The sequence below is a fragment of the Terrapene carolina genome, unplaced genomic scaffold, assembly GCF_002925995.2.
Source record: "Terrapene carolina triunguis isolate 2854851 unplaced genomic scaffold, T_m_triunguis-2.0 Scaffold66, whole genome shotgun sequence".
Lineage (NCBI taxonomy): Eukaryota > Metazoa > Chordata > Testudines > Emydidae > Terrapene > Terrapene triunguis.
The window spans coordinates 36,323,831-36,339,479 of NW_020664417.1; the positions used below are offsets into that span (position 1 = coordinate 36,323,831).

At 44.2% G+C, this 15,649-nt stretch overlaps 1 protein-coding gene across 1 annotated transcript; it reads right to left on the minus strand.

Moving 5' to 3' along the window:
* Positions 1 to 12,119: 12,119 nt before the first annotated feature.
* LOC113406014 (paraneoplastic antigen Ma1 homolog) lies at positions 12,120 to 13,394 on the minus strand. Its single transcript, XM_026647901.1, has one exon. It carries the CDS (start codon positions 13,392 to 13,394, stop codon positions 12,120 to 12,122), a length of 1,275 nt encoding a protein of 424 aa, XP_026503686.1.
* Positions 13,395 to 15,649: the final 2,255 nt, after the last annotated feature.

Consider the following 15,649-nt stretch of genomic DNA (forward strand, 5'->3'; position numbering starts at 1 on the left):
GACTGCACAACATCACAGTATGTTACTTCCACTGGTCAAAAAATGAACTGTTGCAAAAAAGTTCTGAAATGTTCAATTTGTTTTCTTTTTAAAGGGTTTGAAACAGACCAATTTTTTCAAAAATTCAAAACATTATCTAATTTTTTTGGTTTACTAAAAACTGGGCTTTTGTGCCACAAGGGGCTGTCTTGAAATTTCTTTGGATCTCCATTCTATCATCCAATCAGGATAGTCACTACAATTGGTAATTTAGGTGGTCAATCATACACCACAAACAACAGGTAGCATTTAGTCATAGACATAGCTCAAGTGAATAGTTCCTATACTGCCCATTGGTTGAAATTAGCTTGAATAAAATGTTCATTGAAGAGTTATGATTAATAAATGTTCATTGAAGAGTTATGATTAATAAGCAGGAGAATTTTTTTGAATACATTATTCACCGAGAATAGTTGACTATGCTCTAATATGTATTACCTACTTCTCAGGAGCAATGATGCTTAATTTACTATTGTTTGAAAAGGACTTTGGTATCCTAAAAGGGAAGGTGCTATAGTAATATTATGACTGATTACTCAGTTCACACTACTTTAGTAGTGGTGGTCAAATAATACTTCTTGGCATTTTGAAAATGAAATAGTCATCATAAATTTTTCCAGTACTTGTAACCCTTCTGCCAGGTGGTTCCAGCAGCAACCAGGGCTGGGTTCAATATCTAGGGGTTCCTTTTCAACAGTACAACATAGAACCGGCTCGAGGCCCCACCCAGTAACCTGGGAAAATTACATACTATCCCTGGTGCCTCTGAGAGGCAATACGTCCCCACTTGCAAGCACAGAGTCTGAGTGTAGAAAATAAACTTGTAATGAAAGGAGGAAAGTCACCAGATATTAATTAGGGAAAATGCAGCAAGCAGGATTCATAATCGTAAAACTGTGAGCAGGACACCCACCTCAGAGTGCGTGGGGCAGTGTCTTCCACCTCAGGTTCTTGAGTTCTACAACCAAAAATTCTTTTACTGTGCTCCTCTTTGCTGCCTCACCATACCCCACTCAGAGTGGTTGTCCTTGGTCCGTGAGGACCCAGGGTTCAGAGGTGCATATGTGTTAGTTCACCTCCCACCTAGGGAAGAAGGCACCTTGCTTGCTCCGCCATGTGAGCACTTGCTTTGGCTGGCCTCCCGCCAGCTGCCATTCTGCTCTGCTGGCTGCCCCACCAGCTGCCCACCATTCCCACGGGCCACCTGCTTGACACTCCCGCCTGCTGCCACCTGCTTCTCTACTGTGACCTATGCAGGTCAGTCTCTTGAGATTCCACTTAACTTTTAGTTATTGTCAGCTCTTAGTGGGGGAACCTGAAGCAGGCTGGGAGGAAACACTCTCCCATCACAAGTGATTTCAGCTCTACTGAGCACTAAAAATAACAAAAGACTCACACTTGACCCTGCCAGCAGGTAGGGGATCTTGGGGGACAACTACTGCACTGGTGGGGTGCAAAATAAACTTTATTAAGAAAATGCAAAAACAGGGAAAATTCAATAGTGAGGGGTATGGGGTTTGTTAAGGTAGACAATTGGGGAGGGGTTTCTTTTAGTAAATAGAATAGGGGGTTTCAATGGTGGGGTACAATACAGTGGGGTACAGTACAGTTGGTAACCAATTAACACTGAAGTATAAATGTACCAGGTAGCTAACAATTTCTATGTAAAGAGTGTGTCACAGCAGCATATAACCAACTAACAGATATGGGTAAAATGTGTTAAATAACCAACAACTTTAGGTAAAAATGTGTCACAGTGGTGTAAATGTAAAATGTGAGGTGTGTTAGAGAGAAAAAGGGGTAACCAATGGGGTTTTATGCTAGACTTCAGTAATACAATTGAGGTTTGGCAGCAGTGGGAGCGGGGTGAGCACGTGGGGGAAGGGATTAAAAGAGAGAGAGAGAGAGGAAGAAAGTGGTAGAGGAGTGAGGTTGGGGGATGGGGGAAGAGGAGCACGAGGGGGAGCAGAGACCAAAGGCAGAGTTGCTGCGGAGGGAGATTTAAACTTAGGGAGACACAGAGAGCAGACAGGCTGCAAGTTTAAACAGCAGAGAGACAATTATACAGAACACAGCAAAATCTTATCTATGATTTAACTTAACCAAGACTACACAAATTAGCAAGTAACAAAACACAATGCAACAATTCTTTAAGCCTAATTTACAGAGTACAATGCAAGCAATTTTCTAAACCTAACTTAACCACAGCTATGCAAAACGAAATTACAATTTATGTAGACTAAAGGCTAAACCTAACCTAATGGGTGCACCTTATACTAGGGGTAGTTCCAGAGGGCAGAGTGGTGTGTGCCCAGGATACAGCTCCAAGGGGGGAGGGATTTAACTAGTGGTGGCTGTAAGCAGGCTTATTTCTAGCAGCAAAGGCGCTGCTAAGCTAGAAGCAGATTACAGATACAGACCAAGGAGTTAGCTTGGATCTGCCTGCTGGGGAAAGGAAGTCAGCAGCCAGAACAAGGGGAGTGTGCAAGAGGTTTTTCCTTACCAATCCCCAAAGCAGCAGCAGCAGGAACAGCAGTTTCAGCATCAGAGGACGCAGAGAGGACTCGATTCGCTTACAATAATCAGGAGATCTCCAGGCACAAATTCGTTGTTCGTGGGAGGGGAGTTTAAAAACGGGGGTACGCTCAAAAACAAACGAGAGCAGGGAGAGGGCCCCCCAAAGACCCCTAGCTGATCAGACCAGGTGGCAAAGCAAGGACCTTCTCCAGGGGTCTGATCAGAAAATGTCTGGTTTTAAGGGCAAACTCAGGCAGTTTCCCGCCAGTAACTTTGATTGGTTCCCCTTAATCCAGAGGAGGAGAGAAGGCAGGGAAACTGCAGGTAGGCACAGGACATGTCTGGGCAAGTTCTGAGTCACAGGTATGACTCTCATGCTCAGCTATGTGGCCACTTTAGGTCTTGCATACCTGGACAGAGCACCCTACACCGAGCCGGGTCCGAACAAAGAAGCTAGACAAAGGAGCGAAAAAGCCCCCACCTCCCTGAGCAGAGCAATGGCTCCAGTCAGTCTGCACAAGCCATTTCCATGAGCAGGGCCAGGCTGTGACTTTGGTCAGTTCCATGGCCGGGGAGGGGGCGGGGAAGGGGGCGGCCACCCAGCACAAACAGAAAGGAAGGGGGAAAAAGGAATCCAACAGGGGGACAGCTGTAACAGACAATACTGGAGCCTATTTAGCTCTATCTTTGAACAGTGGGGAGGAACAGGTTAAACCAGACCAGGGACCCTTAGGAAGAGTCCACACCTCCTGGCTGGGATACCTGTCCCCACCCTTCCTACTTTCACAGGGGTCTGGCATTCAAGTTCCTGGCTTAGCGAGTTCCTTTCAACTAAGGATTACCCCTCAATCAGGACAGGCTCAGCACAGTTCTGTTCCCCTTTACTCATACAATAAAGGTAACACTGAGAACAACATTTCATTACCCCTGCATTCAGAATAAAGTGATTTGTAACCCACCACCAAGCAAAGCTGATCACTTTGAGCAACACAGCCCCTGTCTGCTGGATATCTATGCAGAGTAGGTGTGTTCATGAAAATGCAGTTTGCTCCTGAAGTCTCTTCCCCCACCAACTAGCTCTCAGGGGAGAGCTCATTCAGACCCCGCTTACATCCTCATTGTATGGTTCCACCAGTAAAGAGGAAACATCCATTACCATTTTTGGAAGTAAGAAACTTATTGACCAGTATTGTGAAACTTGTGATATGAGGCCTGGAAGACCGCAACTCCAGGAGATTTCATATAGTTCTCAAACTTGGCTGGTACTTTACAGCAGTTAACAGTAAGAACTACATGTCAGCATCAAGTCCCAATATTTCACACTTTTTTTTTTAACAAAATCAGATTTGATAATTTTGACATGTTAGGTGTTTTAATATTTGCCAATGTAGAAGCGTCGGTGGAAGTAAAATTAAATATGCAAGTAACAGCGGTTTGGAGAATGCCTTGCTTTTACTAATATAGACTTGTGGAGAAATGGAGGATAAACAAAAGGTTTTAAATGCCAGGCTCAAGTCCTATACACAAAGGTGCTGATTTTCTTTTATTGCTATTGAAAATGGATTTAAGAGATCAAGAGTAAAAAGCAGGGAAGCTTCTGTGTGTTCACAATATTTTTACTTAGCAGTTTGCTTTCACCTTTTGTGATAATGATATTGTGTGTAAGCACAAAAAACCCCAAGGGTTAAGGTCTTGGAAGTTATATTGATAAACTACATGTGGTGCCCACAGCTGGCATAAAATATCTTGTTTAGGCTGTAAAAATATATTAGCATGTCATGTTATCTTCATAAATTCTTCTACCCCACAAGTTGGGTGAGGGTCCCCCCTGAATCCCAAGACTGCTTGCTATTACCACTCATCAGCTGCTTTGACATTCATCAGGCACACAGTTGGGGTTGAAGCACTATGATTTTGGAGGGGTAGATGCTGAGTGAGTTATTAGCTGTGGCAGACAGCCTTGTTCCCAAACACTCTTGAGAAGATCCTTCATGCAGCAAAGCAACAACTGAAATGGTATTTTCTCTCTGTGTACTGCTAAGGAGTTCAGAATACAAGCTACGGATTTTGTTTTCTCCCTAGAATAGTTTATTATAAGTTAATTATGATTTTCAGAGGTTTCTAGAAGTTCACGTAGGAAAGTTCAGGCATTTCAGAACTTTCACAGCTCTCTCAATAGGACACATCTACATTTTTTGGCAGCGTAGCTTACATTTACAGTATGACCATAACTCTTATTTGTGAGAAGACTGTATGTTATACTCTTTATATAAAGAGTCAAATCCTGCCCCCTTTGAAGTGAATGGGAATTTTTGATATTGACTACTTATTGCAGGAGTTGGGCCTGACTTTCTAATATAAGTGTGGTATTGCTTTTCTTAGTTATACTGTTTCAGAAATGCAAGAACTGTTAAAAATTTCCCACATATTTTTGTTTTCCAGGTGTTTCTTATCTTTGTGAAACTGAGGACTCAAATGACAGTCTTACCTCATTGTGTATGTCAATGCCTAATTGATATAATGCTGAAATTTCAACTTCTTTGAAATAAAAAGTATTTGAGAAAAATGATTTTTTCTGAATGAGACTCTGGCAGGCTAAAAATCATATATTACTTTTGAAAAAAATGTAAGATTGATCTAGAGCAGGGGTGGGGAAACTTTTTGGCCTGAGAGCCACATCTGGGTGGGGAAATTGCATGCAGGGCCATGAATGTAGGGCTGGGGCAGGGGGTTGGGGTGCGGGAGGGAGTGCAGGGTGTGGAAGGGGGTGCGGTGTGCAGGAAGGGGCTCAGGGCAGGGGGTTGGGGTGCAGGAGGGGTGAGGAGTGCGGGAGGGGGCTCAGGGCAGGGGTGCAGGAGGGGGTGCAGAGTGCAAGAGGGGGTTCAGGGCAGGGGTTTGGGGTGCAGGGAGGGATGCAGCAGGGGGTTAGGGGACTCAGGGCAGGGGGTTCGGGTGCGGGGTGCAGGAAGGGTGCGGGGTGTGGGTTCCGGCCCGGTGCCACTTACCTTGAGCAGCTCCGGGGTGGCAGTGGCACACAGCGGGGAGAAGGCCAGCTCTCTGCCTGCCCTAGCCCTGCACCGCTCCCAGAAGCGGCTGGCACCATGTCCCTGCGGTGCCTGGAGGAGGGGGGCAGAGGGCTCCATTCGCTGCCCTCGCCTGCGGGTACCACCCCCGAAGCTCCCATTGGCCGTGGTTCCCCATTCCTGGCCAATGGGAGCGGGGGCCGGTGACTGCAGGCAAGAGCAGCACACGGAGCCCTCTGCCCCCCCTTTCCTCAGGGGCCACAGGGATGTGGTGCCGCCCATTTCCGGGAGCGGCGTGGGGTCAGGGCAGGCTGGGAGCCTGCCTTAGCCCTGCTGCGCCACAGGGCTGGCAATGACGCAGGCCGGATCCAAAGCCCTGACGGGCCGGATCTGGCCCGTGGGCTATAGTTTGCCCACCCCTGATCTAGAGTAAAATTTCCAGTGGTGTCTAAGTGATGTGGCTCCCTGTCCAATTTTAAAAAGCACTTAGGAACAGAGCTGTGCAAATAACTGATTTTCTGGTTCACTGGCTATTCTGAAAAATTGAAAAAAATATTTTGAGTTGACCCACAATGAAAATTTTAAAAATATTTTGATGAATCAAAAAGTGAAAAACAAAACACACATTTTAGGTCCAACACAACAGTTTGTTAAACCTGAAGCAAAACATTTTCTTTTGATTTTTTTTTAATTAATTGAAAAAAATCAGTGTTTTGTTTTGAAAATGTCAGAAGGTTTGGGGTGTTTTTTGAAATTTTAAAAGGCTTTTCTTGACTAAAACTATTCAATGAAATCAACACAAATTCACAAAATTCAGTGGACCTGAATCTGCATTTTTTCACTGAAAAAAAGTTTTGTCCCAAAATTTTTGCCCAACTCTACTTAGGAACTCAGGTCTGGGACTCTTAAGCCACTTTTGAAAAAGGATTTTAGATATTATGGGGGAAATTTCCAAATCACCTAAGATTTAAAGTAAAAGACTAGTTTATTCTATACAATTTACATTGTTTGTTTATTTTTTCCATTTCATGTAGCTTGGACAATGAAATTACAGTGACCTATGTCAAATCAGTCTTATTCTTTGGTTTCTCTACAGCAGTACATAGCTGCAGTGTTTGGCCCTGGTCTAATAACTGGTGGCATACAATCCCAGCAGTGCACCCTTGTGCTGTCAGTCAGAGAATCAGGACCTTGGGTTGCAAGTATTGCAGGGGTTTTTAAGGAAAAAACCCTTCATTTAAACATTTTTCATGAAAACATTAACCTTTTTGTAACAAAAGCAAATTTGGGGACTGAACAATCTAGTTTTACATACCATTCTTATGACTGAGGTATCCAAGCTCCTCCGTAGACTACTTGACATTGTCTATTGATTTGAATATGCTTGGGGGACTTATAGACAGAAAAAAATCCAAAAAAGAATATTATGACATATACAAGAACAGTCTTAAAAGAAAGCGTAGGCTGATATTACAGTGAGACCATGTGTGCATCTCCCTTTGATGTCAAGAGGAGTTTTACATGCACATTTCCAGGGTTGGACTCCATTTTCCACATCAACCTTGATGCATAAAGCTCACATAAATGTTGCTATTGCTAACATTTAGAATAAATCATCTCTTACAAGAACACATTTTTCATATCCATATACGTCAGTTCTAATTTTGTTTCTCCTCTTCTACTAAGCAAAGGCAAGAAAAACCATCCATATTTTAAAACAATTTCCTGCATTTTCATTTCATTGAGCTATAAAACTTTGAGTTGAAGCTGAGATTAAGAGTGAGTTCAAGTAACACTGGAAATGTTGTTAACTAAGGCTCCACTGCTGAAAAAAGGTGAAGACGATTAGGATTTTGCATTGGCTTAAGAGTCCACACTGGTGCATCTATTTACAGTTTCAGGATCTAATGAAGACATTTTAAATTAGCTCATCACAGTATGATCTGCTCTGAGTAAGTGGCAATGTATAGTTGTGCTTTCCAAAGAAACAAATTGTGATGCTGTCATGTTCTGTTTCGTAGTCTTCTTCCTTCTTCACTGAGGAAGTAGAGTGTCAAACCGATAGCTGGCACAGTATACATCATCCAATGTAGCTAAGTATGGTGGACAGCACATTGGAAGAGGGGGCAGAGCCCAGGCCCTGCACGGTCCCCGTCTCCTCCCATTCACATGTGGGATGGAAAAGCAGAGCAGCTCTGCAGGGCCTGCTTTCCCTCCCATGCTGCAACCCACATTACAGGTAGCCTGCTCAAGGGAATGTTATGCCCCCTTACTCCCTTTGTGGGTGATTAGGACTGATGATCCAGAGAGAGGTGCTGGGGTAGTCCCTAAATTCACATACTGGTTGTTTTTCTGTTACACCATCAGTATTATCTTTGACAAAGATATAACCTATGCAATTTCTGTGCATCTAAGTATTGCACTTTGAATAGAATGTACGAGATTTGGAAAAGGCTCTTTAAAAGGCAGACTTTATAATCAGATTGGAAGGAAACAAATCTTTCTCACTCTCTTCATATTGGATCATGTCAAAGATTAGCTCCTATTTAAGCACCATTGTACAAAGTTTTCCAAAGGATTTTTTTTTTAAACTACTACCACATGTTTTGCTCCATTTAAATAGCTTACATATTGGGTACATGAGATTGATTGATGGCATTGGTTCCAGTCATTTTGTGAGTCATTTATTCATTAGACGGTTAGGTTGAGAATTTATTTATGTTATTTATTAGATGATTGGCAAAGTGTTACTCATTGATACTCTTTCCAAATCTCTGGTTAGAAACCATGGCAGGAACAAAAAGCACACACTAGACTATTATTATATAAACAATATAGATCCTTTCAGTGCATAAGAATATAAATAATTGTTCTGCATGTCCATTATCGTAAAACCTCTACATTACTGTTCCCATTTGAAAAAGCTAGCCAGGTGATTGATATTCTAAGTTTTCTTCCACACACAACATTAAAGCATTACTTACTTTTCAGACTTCCAAACATTTCAAAAATGAGAAATAATGTACCAAAAAATTAAAACAAAGCCTCCTCCCATACATACCAGATAGTCAAGGAACATACACATTATGCAAACACTGCCATCACTCTGCTGTCCCAATGACTAGCCAACATCAGGATATGAATAATAATTGAATGAAGTAAACATGGGCAAGGTGAAGCTTGTATTGATAGGAAGAGGTAGAGACTGGGAAGGGTTTGCTTCCATCCTATAGTCACTCTATCAAGGTCCTTGAGCCCCAGACTGTAAAGTTTGCACAATGACTGCAGTAAACACTATCTACAATATAGGGTTATGAAGGAGACTGTTCTCCATCTTGTCTGATGATGACCTTGACCTGGCTTCGGTTACACATGTCTGGTATCTCTATATTGGACTGTTATATTGTATTGAAAGCACTGGCACTGAAAAAGCAACTAATGGTCCAGAATGTAGCCCTCCCCCCCGACCTTAACAATCAATATCATTGAGCACATATCATCTCTGTATTTTGTGCTCTACATTGGCTCCCAATTGGACGTGCTGTCAATTTAAGATTTCAGTCCTTATTTTCAAGACCTTCAGTGAACTAGGACCAGGATACCTAAGAGACCGCCTCACCTTTCAAGACTTACTTCCTTCAGCCTCTCCTCAGGATCTATAGAACTTTCTAACTCCTGGGTGAAGCTTGTGATATGCTAGAGATTTTGGCTGTTTTGCAAATGGCATGAGACTATGGAACTCACTTCTGTGGGAATGAAGAGCAACCAGAGCACTCAGCATTTTCATCTTCAAATGTAAAATCTCTTTCTTTCTCTTTGCTTTCCCACTAAGTGACAACTTTACAAGCATTTATGGGGAGGAGGGGAGAGCGGAAAGGATCAGAAGTCAAAGAAATCCATAACTAACTCCTCTCCAGGGCAGGTGGAGAAGAGAGGAATTGGTAACAATTTAAGTAATCCTGTAAGTATGTTTAATTATAGAAGGCACTAAGATACTATGGTGATGGGCACTATATAAAAACCAATATAGACTAGAATTAACAGACTACGTACAAAAATATTATAGAGCATTGTAGTAGTGCCAGAAGCCAGCAGCTGGGAATGGGCGACCGGGGATGGATCACTTGATGATTACCTGTACTGTTCATTCCCTCTGGGGCATCTGGCATTGGCCACTGTCAGAAGACAGGATATTGGGCTAGATGGACTGTTGGTCTGACCCAGTATGGATGTTCTTATGTTAGTGATATTTAAGGCAATAATAGCTGCAGATAGAGCTTGCATATAAAAAACAATTCACTGAAAAGGAAGGAAAAGACTGGAAAATATTGATATTATTGAATTTATGATACAAACGGAGGGTGGAAATGATCATTTTGATTGCCCATTTCCATATCTTCAGCATTTAGTGTATGTGGAAAGATGCCAATGCCAATTTTGTAGGGCTCAAAAAATATCTCCAGTGGTTTATGAGTAGAAATGCATAAAAAGGTGAGGCTTTGTCAGTAGTAAAGTTGTTTTATATTATATTGTAACAACAAGTATAGAGCGACAAAGAGTCCTGTGGCACCTTATAGACTAACAGAAGTATTGGAGCGCATTTACCCACGAAAGCTCATGCTCCAATACTTCTGTTAGTCTATAAGGTGCCACAGGACTCTTTGTCGCTTTTTACAGATCCAGACTAACACGGCTACCCCTCTGATACTTAACAAGTATAGATTAGTAATCCTAACAATTTTATAATTTCATAGTAGAAAAATTGGTGCAAAACAGTAGGCAATCCACTTTCCTTTAATCCACAGGCCTGGGTCCCATCCTCTTATCACAGAATAGGAGAATGGAAATACTTCTATCCTATAAATAGGACCCATGAGCTTTTGTTGGACTGTTTAGCTGTTATGGTGCAGTGAGATCCACTAAATCCTCCAGTGAGTCTTGCAGAGCTCCCTGTTTCAAATGTATATCACTTTCTGGAGCTTCCGACCCTGAATACACTGTAAGGACCTCTGATTTCCTGGGAACAGGGAGAAAGGGGCTCCCTACCTCCAAACTATGCAGCCATCATTAGATTCTGATATGTAGGTCTGCTGTGCCCAGCCCACCTAACAGGAGAATTAATGAGGAGCTGATCTCTAAGTCATGTTTATGAAAGTGTTATGCACACTGATATGAAAAAAAAGAGTCCTACATTTGAGAAATAACTGCATTAATTGACAGTATTATTAGCGATCCAAGAACTGACTCCCCTTTCACTTAAATGGGCTTTACAATTGTGTAACTCAGTTGACCTCATTATAGTTGCCCCTGATGTATGCTGGTGGAAGTGTCTTATTTCCCAAACCTTGGAAAATGTAGCAATGATTTATTATGCCTTGTGTAAAAGGACACCCAAAGAGCAAGGGATTAACTTGATGAGTGCCTCATCTTTACCCACATTACAATTTGTTACAAGCTGTGCATACGAAACACTACTGTGCTCGATGCACATATATTCTCAGTGAACTTCAAGGGTGCAATTCTCTTTATACTAAGGCCTCTTTACCCTGTATGGCTTAGAAGTTATGTCTGTACTGCAGCTGGGGTCAAGCCTCCCAGCCTTGGTATACAGACTAGCAGTAGCTCAACTCGAGATAGTACAATAAAAGTGGCAGTGGTGACGTTGCTGGGTGCCTGAGCTCAGAACCCAGGGCTGGGGTGAGCAACATCCTCACAGCTATTTTTAGGGAATTAGCTCAAGCTGAGCTAGTTTGAGACTGTCTACCTCCCAGATGGAGGCTCGCTTCCAGCTGCAACATAGACATACCCATAGGTGACTCAGTCTAAATGAGAATCAGACCCAGACCAAAAATCCAGGTAAATATGTACAGAGAGAAAAGGCTGTGAATGCAGGAGATGCTATAACATGCTGGGAAGTGAATTGGAATGGTGAAAAGCTTCATATTTATCTTCATATCTATGTTCTGATACCAAACCTGTGTAAACTATGTTGATAGCAATGAAAGAATAATCTAGTAAAAGTCTACACGTCTATCTATTAACTTTTTACTGACAACTATAACTATAATATTTTGTAAATTCTATGTCCATGGGAACTTTATGTGCATATGAATGTAAATTGGTTCTGAAGAACACATTTACAAGATATATCAAACATGCAATTTTGTAACTCCAAGATTTTGTAATCCAAGGCCCAGTACAAAAATAGCAGCTTCTAAAGTATTGTATTAAATATACAAATATTGCATTAAAAGTTTGGATAGCTGGGCTTGTAAGGGTATAATTGTCAAGGTAAAGACCCACTGCGTGCGCATGCGCGCGCGCGCGCACACACACACACACACACACTCAGTAGGTCCTTATCCTGACAATGACACTCACAAACACATTATATATGTAATCCCTGTTTGTGGTTTTTTCTGGGGAGCTTTGGAATTTCAGGGTCTTGGGTTGCTCCTTCCCCAAGCCCTGTTGGTGTTTCCCTGAAGCTTCCTAATGGTCTGCTGCAATCTGAGATACCCTTGCATGATCTGTCTTGTTTTAGCAGTCCAAGGCATAGTGACCATCTCTCCCACAGTTATAACAGAAACCTTCTCGCTCGCTATCACCCCTCCTGCTACTTTCCCCTCTTGAGGATGGCACAGTATGTCCCTGAGCCTTCATCATGGCCACTTCTCGGGTCAAATCTCTCAGTGCTGCTGCCACTGACAGGGCATCTTCCATCTCTCCAAGCACTGTAGTGGTGCGACTCCCTGCCATCTTCGGCTGCACCACTGCATCCACTTGCAACAATCGCTCCTCCTCTTCACGTATCTCTCGAATGAGCTTGTGGAATGGGGGTGGATTTTGGGCCTGCTCCCTCAGCTGCAGTTGCCACAACATCAACCCATCTTGTCGGGTGCCCCGAAGGATTTGGTTCAACCTAGCGGAATCAATGCGCTTGGTGGGGATGCCCTCCTTCCGCACTACCTGCTGTAGCAAATCCTCTAGTCTCCTGATGAAATCTGACAATCGTTCGTGGGGCTCCTGATAGGTATGGCGGAACCGATAATACAGGTCTTCACTGCTATCAGTAGTACCGTAGACACTCTCAAGAGTGGTTAAATAGTCTTGCACTGTGGCAGCTGGTTGTGAGTCTTTCAGGGCTCGGATAATTCGCATGGCAGGTCCCCTCAGACTCTCAAGCACACGTTTCCGCTTCTCAGCATCAGAGCATTCCCACTCTTGAATAAGTGGCACCGTAAAATCCCTCCAGGTCTCGTAATCCTCCTCCCCTGGGGGTACAGGTGACACCCCCAAGAATGAACGTAACTGCTTGTATGGAGCGCTTTCATATACCGGCCTCAATGCATCTTTGAGAGTGTTTCCCAGCTCTTTGGCCCATCCCACCAGGCTGGGTGCTGCAGGTGTTGGAGCCCCTCCTAATGCCAAAATTAATTCTTCTCTTGTCCGCTTCTCATCCACCATCAGAGCTTGCAATTTCTGCGCTAAAGAATCCACCTCAAGTGACACAGGCACACTAGGAGGGGACCGCTCTGCCCCCAGAATTGTCCAGGGAATACCTTCTACTTGCACCTCTTTGGGCACTTTATCAAGATCTGTTTCCTTGGAGTGAGTACATAGTGCTACCATGCCCTTCACTTTGCGGTTGTAAATACGGGTGCGGACCTTTACTCTCCCCAGTATTTCAGCTGCATCTAGGCTCTCCTCAATTTCATTTGGTTCCATCTCTTCTGGGAACCCCGCCACCAGCACAGCTTTGGTTACTGGGATTCGTGCCCCTCGGCACAGGTCTTCTAATAATCCTCTCTCCATTTTTTTTTTTTTTAAACTGAGATGAAAGTCACACAGGAATTTCGTTGCTCTGTGAAGAAGAGCCCAGGGTGCACAATGTAGGGGTGTGTGTGTGTGTACTGCAAAGTCCCCGTAAGGGCCACCAAGTGTAATTTTAGCGCCCTCGTGGCCAAGATGGAGTCTGCTCTGTAGGCAGCTCTGGCCAAGAGAAGGCGTGCGCAGGAATGCAGCAGGAGAAATCCCTTCCACCTCAGGGGCACCTGTTCCAAACCCCCAGAGTGAACACACACCCCCACAGGAAAAGTACAGTGGATATAACAAGGGAAATATTTATTTACAGAGGGATGAGAGGAGAAAAACAACAAGGGGAAATATAGGGGGAGCAGTAAGACAGGGCTGCATCCAAGCCAAGGCCCCACAGGCCCAGTGGTAGCACAGTCTGGAAGGGCAGACACCGAGCAATGTGTCTGCACACAGAGTTCAGAAGTCCTGAGCAAAGTTCCAGTCCAGTGGTGAGTCTTGGGTGCTCCTGGTTGTCTTCAGCGCCAGTGAACTTTCCCCCAACAAACCCCCCCCGGTGCCCTCTTCTGCCACTCTCTACAAAGCCATACAGAGCGACCACCTCCCCACTTAACTAGCTAGCAAACTCCCTCCTTGTCCCCAATGCAGAGTCAGAAGCCCCAGTCTCACAGCCCCATGCAGCTCTGGGCAGCAGTGATACTGGGTCCAGCTCCGGCCTGTCCTTCTCGGGCAATTCCTCCCTGGCACAGTGCTCCTCCTGGCTCCTGTCCTGGGGTGTCCCCGATCGGCCCTGTCCTTCCCAGGCTTCAGGCAGGTTCTCTGCTGCTTCACTTTTCCAGGGCCTGCAGGCTGCCTCTCCCTCTCCCTGGAGCTCCAGTGCTGCCCCCTGGAGTTTCCCTCCTTTTTTCTTACTCTCCCCCTCCCCCTTAGGAAAAAGATTTAAAGGGCCATGCTCTCTAAACCCCAAAGGATTTACATATATAACCTATTTGTAAAGCAGTGTACTTATAGCTGTGTCAGTAATTACCTCACCCACCTTGTCTCTCTGTTTGAAAAGCAACATGAAATCGTATGGGCAGGGCTTGAAAAAAACCACTCAATTGAAGGCAGGGGGAGAAGAAAGTACCATCTCCTTTCCAGCAGTCAGAGATAGATAGAGGACTTCAAATGTGTCATACTCCACAACTAGCCAGAGAATATGAATATATCAGACTCCTGCATAGCTAGACGAGGATACAAAAGACAGAGCCCTTGAGTGGGGTACAGGGATTGCACACTCATTGGAATCCATTATCCTCAAACTTCTCAGTCCCTAGGAGGTGCTGGGCTTCTGATCACCAGGTTGATTTTGGGCCTTACATCCTACTCATTTTTTGTACTGGCCTCTGGTTAGTAGGTGTCTGATAATTTTTCCTACCTATCGAGCTGTGTAAGTAACAAAATACCACCAGATTTTGAAACTTAAGAAAGAACGTTAAGGCACTTAGTGCTATGAGATCTTTCAATACACATTGGGCCTTCATATCTTTGTCCCATGCGTCACTTCTCATGAAGCAATTCCTCTCTCTAGCTTAAAATGAACCTGAGGTTCAGTGGATCTATATGAAACCTCCATGGCACTTTCCCTATGAATTCTTGGCAGCTCTAGTGTACATAATGGTGTCTGGGACACTAAATGTCAGATTCACATAATACTAGGTGTGTTGGGGCAAGGCCAGATGGCTACAGTAAAGTAGTGAGGAACAGGTATGTTAGCCCCAGGCTAAACAAATCCCTGGTACCATGGTAACCAAATGGCAGTTGCTCCAGGTTAATCAAGACACCTGGGGCCAATTAAGATCCTTCTAGAAGGCAGTGGAGATAGCTACATTGATTGGGACACCTGAAGCCAATCAAGGACTGGCTGGAACTAGTTAAAAGCCTCCCAGTTAGTCAGTGAGGTGTGTGTGTGAGGAGCTGGGAACAAGAGGTGCAAGGAGCTGAGAGTGAGAGGGTGTGCTGCTGGAGGACTGAAGAGTACAAGCATTATCGGACACCAGGAGGAAGGTCCTGTGGTGAGGATAAAAAGGTGTTTGGAGGAGGCCATGGGGAAGTAGCCCACGGAGTTGTAGCTGTCATGCAGCTGTTACAGGAGGCACTATAGACAGCAGCAATCCACAGGGCCCTGGGCTGGAACCTGGAGTAGACGGCGGGCCTGGGTTCCCCCCAAACCTCCCAACTCCTGATCAGACAAAGGAGGAGTTGACCCAGACTGT